This window comes from Chenopodium album, chromosome 16 (assembly GCF_948465745.1).
Source record: "Chenopodium album chromosome 16, dcCheAlbu1.1, whole genome shotgun sequence".
NCBI classification, from domain to species: domain Eukaryota; kingdom Viridiplantae; phylum Streptophyta; class Magnoliopsida; order Caryophyllales; family Amaranthaceae; genus Chenopodium; species Chenopodium album.
In genome coordinates this window covers 6306311-6318486 of record NC_137849.1, presented here as the reverse complement: position 1 = coordinate 6318486, position 12176 = coordinate 6306311, and the positions used below count along the sequence as shown (strand labels likewise).

The window sequence follows — 12176 nt, the reverse complement described above, 5'->3', positions numbered from 1 at the left end:
TGTATAAAAAGGAGGGGAAAAGCTCAGGGTTAAGAATTGTGTCTGCAATGCAACTAAAGAAGTTGGTTAAGAAGGGTTGTCCTTTGTTCTTGTGTAGTGTTCAAGAGGTTAGAAGTGAGGAAAATAAAGGTGAGAGGAGTATTCCTGTGGTAGAAGAGTTTCCAGATGTATTTCCAGACGAGATTCCAGGTATACCGCCAGTAAGGGATGTTGAGTTCACTATTGACCTAGTGCTTGGAACTGGACCTATCTCTAAGGCTCCATATAGGATAGCTCCAGCCGAGTTGAGGGAGTTAAAGACCCAGTTGGATGATTTGTTGGAGAAAGGTTATATTAGGCCTAGTTCATCACCCTGGGGAGCCCTAGTATTGTTTGTGAAGAAGAAGGATGGAAGTATGAGGTTGTGTATTGATTATCGGGAGTTGAATAAGGTAACAGTGAAGAATAAGTATCCATTTCCAAGGATCGATGATTTGTTTGACCAGTTGAAAGGAGCAGGAGTATTTTCAAAGATAGATTTGAGATCGGGTTATCACCAGTTGAGAATTGCGGAGCAAGATATTGCAAAGAGTGCTTTCAAGACCCGTTATGGTCACTATGAGTTCACAGTTATGCCATTTGATTTGACCAATGCACCTACAGTGTTCATGGATTTGATGCATAGGATTTTCAGGCCATACTTGGACAAGTTTGTGGTAGTGTTTATTGATGATATTTTGGTCTATTCAAAGGATGAAGAAGAACATAAGGAGTATTTGAGACAAGTGTTATTATGTTTAAGGGAGCATCAGTTGTATGCCAAGTTGTCTAAGTGTGAGTTTTGGTTGGAGGAGGTAGCATTTTTGGGCCATGTGATTTCCAAGGACGAAGTTTCAGTGGACCCAAGCAAGATTGAAGTTGTGAGTGATTGGCCAACCCCAAAGAATGTGTCGGATGTAAGGAGTTTTCTGGGTTTAGCAGGCTATTACAGAAGGTTTGTGAAGGATTTTTCAAGGATTTCTAAACCCATGACAAGTTTGATGAAAAAGGAGCATAAGTTTTTATGGACTCCAGAGTGTGAGGAGGCATTTAAGATCTTGAAAGAAAGGTTAACCACAGCACCTGTGCTGGCTTTGCCGGATGGAAGTGATCTGTATGACGTGTATAGTGATGCGTTGAAGTTGGGATTGGGATGCATGTTGATGCAAAATCGAAGAGTGATTGCGTATGCCTCGAGGCAGTTGAAGGTTCACGAAGGGAATTACCCAACCCACGATTTGGAGTTAGCTGCAATAGTGTTTGCCTTGAAAATCTGGAGACATTACTTGTATGGGGTGACTTGTAGGATTTTCACGAATCATAAGAGTTTGAAGTACATTTTCACCCAGACGCACTTGAATAGGAGGCAGAGACGATGGTTGGAGTATATGAGTGATTATACATTGGATATTCAGTATCATGAGGGAAAGGCAAATGTGGTGGCAGATGCTTTGAGCAGGAAGTCAGAACATACGGTGAATGTGATGGTAGTACCAGATCAGATGTGTGTGGAATTTCAAAAGTTGAACTTGGAAGTGATGGAGAATGGTAAAGTGACTAGGATGTTGAATGCCTTGGTGGTTCAACCATCCATTTATGATGAGATAAGGGAAAGTCAATCGGAAGATGAGAAGTTAAAAGCAATCAAGAAGAAGATTGATGAAGGAGAAGTGTTGGATTTCACCATTGGTGATGAGGGGAGTATTCGATTTAAGGGGAGATGGTGTGTACCGCAGAATCGTGGTGATCTGAAGCAAAGATTGATGGAGGAGGCCCATAATTCTCCTTATTCAATGCATCCTGGAGGGGATAGGTTGTATAAGGACATGAAGAAAACTTTTTGGTGGCCTAATATGAAGAGAGAAGTGGCTGAATTTGTGGCTAAGTGTTTGACATGTCAGAAGGTGAAAATTGAGCATCGCAGGCCTCAAGGAAAGGTCCAATCCTTGGAGGTGCCCAAGTGGAAATGGGATTCGATTTCTATGGATTTTGCGGGAGTTTTGCCAAAGACCAAGGCAGGGGATGACACTATTTGGGTAATAGTGGATAGTTTGACGAAGTCAGCAGCGTTCATACCCATGAGAAGTACTTGGACCATGGATCAGTTGGGAAGAGCATATGTGAATTTTGTGGTGAAGTACCATGGGGTACCCACGGATATCATTTCGGATAGAGATTCAAGATTTTTGTCTAACTTTTGGAAAAGTTTGCAAAAGGCAATGGGAACTAAGTTGCTTATGAGTACAACATTTCACCCAGCGACAGATGCTCAAACAGAAAGAACGATTCAGACATTGGAGGACATGTTGAGAGCTTGTGTGATGGAGTATCAAGGGTCTTGGGAAGACCACCTGGATTTGATAGATTTCTCTTACAACAACAGTTACCGTGCAAGCATTGGAATGGCACCGTTTGAAGCATTGTATGGTCGAAAGTGTAGAAGCCCAGTGTGTTGGAATGATATAAGTGAGACTATGGTTCTTGGACCAGAAATGATTAAAGATATGGTGAAGCAGGTCAAGTTGATCCAGGAAAAGATTAAAGCAGCCCAAGATCGACAGAAAAGCTATGCTGATTTGAAAAGGAGGGAGGAAGAATATGAAGTTGGAGAGAAGGTTTTGTTGAAAATTTCACCCATGAAAGGGGTGATGAGGTTTGGAAAGAAGGGAAAGCTAATCCCAAAGTACATAGGGCCATATGATATCATCCAGAAAATGGGAATAGTGGCTTATAAGTTGGATTTGCCTAATGAGCTAGAAAGGGTTCACAATGTGTTCCATGTGAGCCAAATTTGAAAGTACATTCCGGACGTGACAAATGTGTTACAACCAGAAACTATCGAGATGGATGAGAATTTGACTTATGAGGAAAGACCAGTAAAGATTCTTGACTCTATGGTAAGGAGCACAAGGAACAAGGATGTGAGCATTGTGAAAGTGTTGTGGTCAAATCAGAAAACTAAAGAGGCTACATGGGAAGCTGAGGCTGATATGAGGAAACGATACCCAGAGCTGTTTGCCTAAGGTTAGTGGTCGAGTTACGGGGGCGTAACTCCTTTTAAGGGGGGGTAGAGGCGATAGAGTTTCGCGCGTCTATTTTTCGAGTCATTTTTGAGTGATTTCGAGTCTTATTTGAGTTTAGTTGGAGTCTTGAGTCAAGTTAGGACGTGCATGAACCAATAATTTCAAAATGATTTTCGTTTCTTTTGACTAAGATTCGGGTCGAAACTTATTTTAAGGGGGGTAGACTGTAATACCTCGTATTTTTATACGTATTTTTCTAATTAATTAATTAATCATTATCTTCTAAAAAGGGTATTTTAGTAATTCAACTTACTATTTAAATCTTGGAGCCAAAATGATATTTGAATTTTGGTGCCAAAAGTATTTTAAAAACAAATTATTATTTTAGATAAGATTTATTATCCATTTATCCTATTTTAAAAATCGGATTATTTACATATTTCGGATATTTTAATTAAAGCAAAATAATTTTTTTTAATTAATTATTATGGCCGAAATTACCTAATAACTAGCTAGGATTTTCGTATTTTCCATGTATGGAAAATATGATTTTTCTTGGTTATTTATTGGTAAATAATTGGTATTTAATTAATTAATTATTTAATTATTATTCTATATTATTTATACAATTATTTTATTCCTTAAAAACCGAGAAAAATATTCCTAAATATAGCTAGAGGAATCCGAAAATTAGAGCTATGGTAAGCTCCATATTTTCGGCCCTCATGAAATATTTTGGGGGAATTTCATTGGTAAAATTATATTTTTAATTATCTCCCAAAATCTTCTATTTTCCTTAATTCTAATTCTCCATCTTTTTAATATCCAATCATCATATTTTATTGCCATTCATTCTTCTTAATTATTCCCCAAGTGGAATCCTTTTATTTGATTGGCCTCCTTTAGTTTTTGCACGAGCTGGGTCCAGTACTTGAACCACACTAGATGAAGTTGCTTCTGAATTCTCTTCTACACCAGTAGTGTTCTCCGAATGTTTGTTAGTTGACTTCATAGCAGAAATAATCTCATCTATTGCACTTGAGTCTTTTACAAAGCTTTCTTCTAAGACTTTCCTTGCTTGTTCAAACTTGTGGCTCTTAAGGATTAGACTATAATACTTTCTCACCATGTGTAGCCGCCAGGGTGTGAAGTTGTTTAATGTCCCCTTCATCCTTTGCTCTGCCTCCATACTTTTCCAAACTTCAACCTTAGCCATTTTAGTTCACCTGGAAGATATGTATTGCTCTGGAATTTTTTCAACAGAATGCATGTGCAAGATTCTAAGGCTATGGAAGCATAACCAACCCGACTCTTCAAAATTCTTGCATGGACATTGAATTGTTTGGTTTACTGGATCATAAGTTACTGCTTAAGTTGCCATCTCTGCCTTCAAGGTACACTTGGTAAACCATTTTGCCTCCATTAATCAATAGCAGTTTAGTTTGAGATCCAATGGCTAGGTTGAATTCTTCTTCAAAGTCCCTGAATAATGTATGTGTATAAACCTCAGTAGCATGTTTAAGTAAGGCAAACATTGGATAACTGGAAGTAGGAATTGATTTTATGCTATTGAACTCATAAAAATCCTCATTCCTTCTCCAAGTCTTCACTGTCTTCTGAAATATGTTGTAGAATTCTGTCAAACTTGTCTTCTTGTTTCCTTTGAATCCTACTGCGTGATTTATGCTCTCACTTCTCTGAGACGACAAGATTCCCGTTGAGAAAAAGTCCTTACTTAGAGCTGTTTACCACTTGTGCTTTAGTGAGTATAACCTTTTGAACCAACTATTGTTTTTCAATTTGTACTTTGTCATCATTGAATCCCAACATACTTCAAACTGAGCTTCGGTAATACAACCACTCAAGCATTTCATGAAAGCAGCTTTGAATGTGTCATCACTCTTCAAAACTCCAAATCTTGTTACAGCATTTTGAATCACGTGCCATAGACATAATCTATGTTTAGTATTTGGAAATACCTGCACATTTATATACAGTTACTATAGTTTCAAAAATGGTTACTGCATTTAAAGTAGAGGTAACTAAATATAATTTCAGTACAAACATATTTAGATGTAGTGGTATTCAAAAAGTTCCTTCAAAATTAGAAATTACCTTTGGTATTGCTGCTGCCATGGCTGCATCTTGGTTTGTAAACAGTGAGACAGGACATTTACCACCCATTGCCTTTTTGAAGGTCTCAAATAGCCACACAAATGAATCTGTGGTCTCATCACCAATAAAAGAACAAGCAAACATAGTGTTCTTCCAGTGGTTGCTTATTCCTACAAAGGGTGCACAGATGAGGTTGTAACGATTCGTCCTATATGTCGTGTCAAATACAGTGACATCCCCATATGTTTTGTAATCTTCAAGCATCATGGAATCCCTCCAAAACAAGTTACAAACCCTTCCATCTGCATCCAACCTTACTCTGAAAAAAAAGTTAGGGTCCTCAGAATAAGCTTCCTGTAATTTGTCACAAACTACTTGAGAATCTCCTCCTTCAATGGCCTTTATTTTCAGTTTATAACAATAATTCATGTGGTCTTTCACTGTATGACCAATAGCATCTTCTCCTCCAGCTTCATTTGACATGTAATTAAAGGATTCCATAGGTCTTAGTCCAGATTCTTGCATGGCCTCAATCGCTTGCCCTTTAACTCCAGTCATTGCACGCTTTGAACGGTGGAAATGGTTCCATTGTGGTCTAGTGAATGGATGATTGTGCACCAACACATGCTGAACTATCTCAAATTGCCCCTCCTCATTCAATTTTTCTATTATCAAAGCATTACAGTTTGTCCTTGTTATTGGAACTCTCCTATTTTGTCTTGTTTTTTTTTAACTGAAGAACTTTCCTCTGTCAAGAGTTCTTCTAGAATTTTTTCCTTCCTTTTACCAGAATTTCTTAGTCCAGCTGCAGAACATACAAAGAAATTTTTGGTGATGATATCTTTAGTTCCAATTTTGCTTGTTTGTTTTGCTTTTCTAACACTAAAACCAACTGCAGCAGCATGTTGACAATACAATTCATGTATTTCCGCAAGTGTTGCTCGAGTTTCTCCTACTAACCAACCACTAATCTCATCGTTATTACTTGCACCTGTTATTTTAAAAAATAGATCACTGTACTATCACTAAAGGCAACTATGTTACTTAAAAGTGGCTTTGTATGTCAGAAAAGCTTTAACAAGCATCATATAAGTACCATGTATTTATTTTAAAAAATAGATCACTATACTATCACTAAAGGCAACTATGTTACTTAAAAGTGGCTTTGCATGTCTATAACTACTGTAAACCTATTTAATTTTCAATCAACATAAATTACGCATAATCGCTTAATTCACAATTGCATAATCGCTTAATTCACATTATCAAATTAATACCTAAATGCCTAGTGTAATTTTCCAAACAAACAATTGCATAATCGCTTAATTCACATTATCAAATTCTAAAATCAATTGCATATAAATATATTGTATAATACCTTGAGCTTGCATTAGAGGTTGATTTTCCTCCTGAACTTCATTCTCATCCTCAACTTCAATAATAGTCTATTCTACATCTTCAACAGCTTCGTTCAGATCGAAATTGATGACATTAATATCGAAGTTTTATATAGTGTCCTGTATACTTTGATTTAGATCCATTTCAATTGATTGTATAGAAGAATTCTCCATGAATTTTGAAGAAATTGATTGATTAGGGAGAAAATAAATCCTAGAATTGATTAGAATTAGAAGGAGAGAGGTGAAAATTCGAGCTCTAGGAAGGTTGTTAATGACGTCGAAAATAAGGCTTGGGAAAGAAGTTAGTAGGCTGTGGCAGAAGAGATATTAGTAAGCTTGGGAAACAAGTTAGTGGGCTGGGCTGTGTTTTGCGGCAATTGTCACGTGAGACCATAAGGTCCACCCAAGAATTTTTGGAACATCTAACTAGTGCATATAGTCTTAAATATAATAATGTTTTATGTATAAAATATTAGTGTTACTATAACAAATATGTTGCGAGTAAAAACATAAACAAACTTGTCAAAAAAAAAAAAAAAAAACCAAACCGCTACATGCCCTCCTCTCCTTTAAACATTGTTTACAATCCTTTTCATTTCTTGGCACAATATTATGTTTTTTATTTTCATTTTGTTTTTGTAGAACTTCTTCAACTCCCCTTCCTCATCTTCAATAACTCATCTTTTAAGAAAACTTGATTTCTGGTGAAAATTATATGGTAATTATCCTTAATATATGACTACTATTATATTTAATTTTAATTGGGTGAAAATTCTATGATAATCATTTTTAATATAATAATTATTATTATTTTTTTTTATTTTTTATTTTTTTATTTTTTTTAAGAATCATTCTTAATATAATTACCATTATACTTAATGAAAAATTAACCAATTAAAATTGAATATAGTGGTAGTGAGAATGAATATTATAGAAACATCGGATTCAAAGTCATTGTACATATACGTGACTTTCCTAGTAAAATAATGACTAAAAATCAGAAATTATCCTAGACATGACTAGAAAAGAAGTAATTCATGCATTATTTGGGCTTCCAAGGACAATATGTCATTATAGAGTACTTCCTAGAACACGAGGAAATTATTAGCTAGACAACAGCACACCACGTTCACATGTTTTTTCTGTCCTTTTTGTTATCAAAGTGTCGTTTATTTGTAGATTATTTTGAATAACCATGCAACTTTCTCCTTCTCTCATAATAAACCTATTTGACTATCTGTTACTTAAGTGAAAAAACTAAGATGGTTTTGAAATAGACATACCAACTACTACTACGTACCTAACATAAATCAAGAGTCCCATGTTTAAAAGGTGTTTTTGTAATCATATTCAAATAGTGATGAGAAATGAATTCAACTTAAGAGAATCATTTATTTATTTATTTATTTTTTTTTTATAACTGAATAAACCATCTTTATTTTTGTAATTTGTGACTATCATATGGAGCTGGTGCATTGGTGCATAATGAATATTGAAATTACGTTTTACATATCTATAAACCATCTTTATAATTATTACTCCTGCATGAATGTATTTTTTAGATATATAATTTTCTTACCATAATATATAGTCAAATAATATGTAGATAAATTATTACTTCCTCCGTTTTTTAATAGATGCAACTCACACTTTTTCACGGTATTTAAAAAATGCGGGGTTCACATGATATAATATACTTTAAAATGGGATGAGTGGTTGTTAGGAGTGTAATTTAGTGGGTCATGTGCTTTAAATAAGGGAAATATTATAGTTTTTCCCTAAAATAACTTTCCATTCATAGTGTGTTGCAAGTATTGTGACATTTCCATTTTAGGGAATTGTTACAAGTATTAAAAAATAGAGGAAGTATAATATTGTACTGGAGTATATTAATTTGTCTCTATATTCCAAAGATAGACAATATTCTGTGATTATTTTTCATAATCTATCAGATATTAAGATATCTTAAAAATTGTAATGTTGGTGCCAAACAACAATTAATATTGAGATTCATCCTATATCTACTCGCAATGTTGCTTCTAAACGTGGATTTACATTGAGATATGTCCTATGTATATGAAATGCATCGTTTGAGAATTAAAAAATATGAGCATCATAGGTCAAGGAATGAAGTTAATGACCTGATGACAAGGGAGCCGGTGACAGAATCCCCGGTGGATGGCCACCCTAACTATAATGGTCTTAAGTTCTTGTTGAGTAAGTTCTGACCTGCACGAAAGGCGTAATGATTTGGGCAATATCTTGGAGAGAGTCTAGGTGAAATAGACATGTTTGTGAAGATGTGTGCCACCTGCACCTGGACAAAAACACCCTATGACCAAGTTTTATTGTTCCCTGAGATTGGCTTTGGGCCTTTCCCACGCAACTTAGGTGGAAGGTGAAGAATGCCCCCTTCTCGGGGGGATGCTCAAGCCATAACTAAGATATCACTTTAGAAGAGCTAGAATTCTAACCATGTGTCAAGACCTACTGGCCAAGGGTCAGTCTCTAGTAGACAATTATATTGGGCGTATAGTGTATCCATTAATAATTGACATTGCTACCATAATTAGACAAAAAACTTAAGATAAATCAATTTAATAAGTGTATTATATAAGAATGATATAAATATTGTTTTACGCTACAGTATCCTATAAGTTTATTTATTTATTTTTTTTTTTTTTTTTGATATGTAATCTATTATCATAATATTTCTTTTATTATAATTTTGATAAACCAAGTTCAGCCAAAAAAAAATCTGACCCTTCAATCTTATTTTTCTACAGCGTTGCATTTAGGTTTCAATAAATCTACACGAGTAATGTAGATATTCATCGTCTTCCTATTGTGGAGTCGTTAATTGTTGTTGGTTTAGTTGTTTGTCTTTTGTTAGGGTTTAGTTGCGTGTTAGAGCTTATAAAAAAAGTAATTATCTTTTGCCTTATTATCAGTCCGTTGGTAAACATTTTTTCGGGATCGCAACAGTTGTCGAATTGTCAAATGCGTTCAAGTAAATCATATAATAATCATCTTTATGGTTACAACAAATCGTTAGACTGCCTCTCCGAAAAGAAGGGGCGGATCTTTTGTGAGGCTCATAGGGCCTTGGCCCAAAAACATCTGCGAAAATATTAGTTGAACTATATTGTAAAATGCTTGTTAAACTTTAACTAAGCCCACTAGAGGATATATGTGATATGGATCTCTCAAGACTCTCACAAGGCTCGCAAGCTATAATAACATTGGATATTCGGATTTTAATAAAAATTAAAGAAATTACAAGAAAATTAAAAGGATAGTACTCTAATTCTCGCAGAAATAGAGGGTCTCTTCTTACTCGCAACTAGAAGATGATCACAAGTCGCAACAAGTGATGTTTTTGATTAACAATCAAACGAGCGACGCTCAAAGGATTAATTCCCAAAATAATACTCTCTCATTCTTAAACTGTTATTGATATACACCCATATTATAGGGTGACAAATCGTACAAAGATAAGATAGGAAACTAATAATTATATCCTAAAATAAGATAAAATATTATAAATTCTAATCCTAATATATCTACTAATCATATTTTAACCAACTACTAAATCTATCATAACATAAATAAATTAAATAAATAATTATCCTAATGGCTAAAACTCTTAAAGCCTAAAAATAGGAAAAATCCTTTCAAGTGAAAGGTAAAAACCCATAGGCAAAAATCCTAATAATTAATAATAACTAAGATAGTGTAGGCTTTTTTAAATTTCCATAAATTTTCAAGAATACCCATATTGGTCTATTGCTCCCGCATCGATATGACTCCACATGAAAGCTCTAAAAAGGAAATAATATATATAATATATATATATATATATATATATATATATATATATATATATATATATATCAGTTTGAATATGTATAGTTAAAATAAAATTTTTCTAAGAGTTTAATTGATGATTTTAAATTATTAAAATTAAAATTCTACAAGCCTTACTTTAATTTTTAGCTACATAATGAAATTGTGACATTGTGTTTTTCATTTTTGATATGACATTTGTTAATAACACTAGCACTATTGCAACAATGTTGTGTCCATAGTTTAAGTTGAGTCATGTTTTGTGTCAATTAGTGTAATTTTGTCATTTGTTTAACTATTGTTATGGATTTACATAGTTACATTTATATTACAAAAATTTGGCCCCGACAAAAAAAGTTTTAAGATTCGTCACTGCCAAAAAAGCTACATTTTTCAGCAATGTGTGCAAGGGAATGAACGTAATAAAATATAGGAAAATTTGTTAACTACTTCCTCAAAAAAGGGGCATTTGTGAATTACTACCCCTAAAAAAAAAGTTGTTAATTACTACCCCTAAAACTAATTAATTCTAGTGATTGCTACCCTTTTCCTTAATCAGCCCCTAATTAAGTGATTTAATCTATTAATGATATTATTATCTGGCTAATTTATGATTAGTTTCTTTTAAACCTTAAATAATTAATTAAACTCTAGAACCACCTCCACACCACCATTGCACCACCTCCGGCCACCCTCCACCCACTACCGAACCTACCTCCTCCAACTCACCACCATGACAACACCCCTTTCTCGGTCCCCACCCTAAAACCACCTCCCTCTCACGATACCCCCTTCCCCACCTGCGGCGGCCCTGACCCCCACCCCTTGCTGGAAAACCTTGCTCGGCCATTCCCAATCTGCCTTTATCCCCTTTCCCCCTAATCACCACCATAGGGTATCAATTTTAGAGCTTTAGGGTTTTAATTTTGGAATTTTAGAGAGGTGATTAGGGGGGGAAGGGGTGGAGGAGGCTTAGGGAGGGCCTAATAGGGTTCTTTGGCAAGGGGGAGGGGGTTAGGATCACCGGCGGGTGGGGAGGAGCGATTTTTCGAGGGTGGTGCAGTGGTGGTTTAGAGGTGGTGTTAGGGCTTATTTAATTAATCATGGCTTAAAAGAAACTAATTAAAAATTAGTCGGATAATGATATCATTAAGAGATTAAATCACCTAATTAGGGGTTGATTAGGGAAAAGGGTAGCAATCACTAGAATTAATTAGTTTTAGGGGTAGTAATTAGCAACTTTTTTTTTAGGGGTAGTAATTTACAAAGACCCCCTTTTTGAGATAGTAATTAACAAATTTTCCTAAAATATATAAATCAATCATAAGCCTCAACCCGCAACATGTTAAAGGGTGAAATCAACAAAAAAATCTTGAACTTATGATTGAGGCAAACCTTCCAATCTATAAATAGAGTAACATGAAGTGCATGCTCCAACACCAATCTAACAAATACACATTTATCCAAGTCTCAACAAATAACGAAAATGTCGCCAAAAACCGTCACTATCTCCCTCGCTCTCCTCGCACTTACTCTTACTCTAACACTGTCCTCCGCCGAAGCCAAATGCCCTGCTTCTTCAATCACCGAAATCTTGAATCTTTATGATTTACCACCATCGATTTTCCCTAGTAATGTGCAGAGCTTCAGCTGCGATCTTATCACCAAAAACTCCATCAAGTTATCAATTAACTTGACGGGTGATTGTGTGGTGACTAGGGAGCTTTGGGGAGTCAAAAATGTTCTCAAGTGCAAACAACAGATTTCAGCGACC

At 35.1% G+C, this 12176-nt stretch overlaps 1 protein-coding gene across 1 annotated transcript; it reads right to left on the bottom strand.

Annotated features, from left to right (window-relative positions):
• Positions 1–4396: 4396 nt before the first annotated feature.
• Positions 4397–11294, bottom strand: LOC145583822 (protein FAR1-RELATED SEQUENCE 5-like). Its single transcript, XM_081640788.1, has 6 exons — positions 11118–11294; positions 8786–8873; positions 5899–6147; positions 5157–5821; positions 4874–5020; positions 4397–4738 (listed from the first exon to the last, which is right to left on the bottom strand). Exons 1-6 carry the CDS (start codon positions 11292–11294, stop codon positions 4397–4399), a joined length of 1668 nt encoding a protein of 555 aa, XP_081496914.1.
• Positions 11295–12176: the final 882 nt, after the last annotated feature.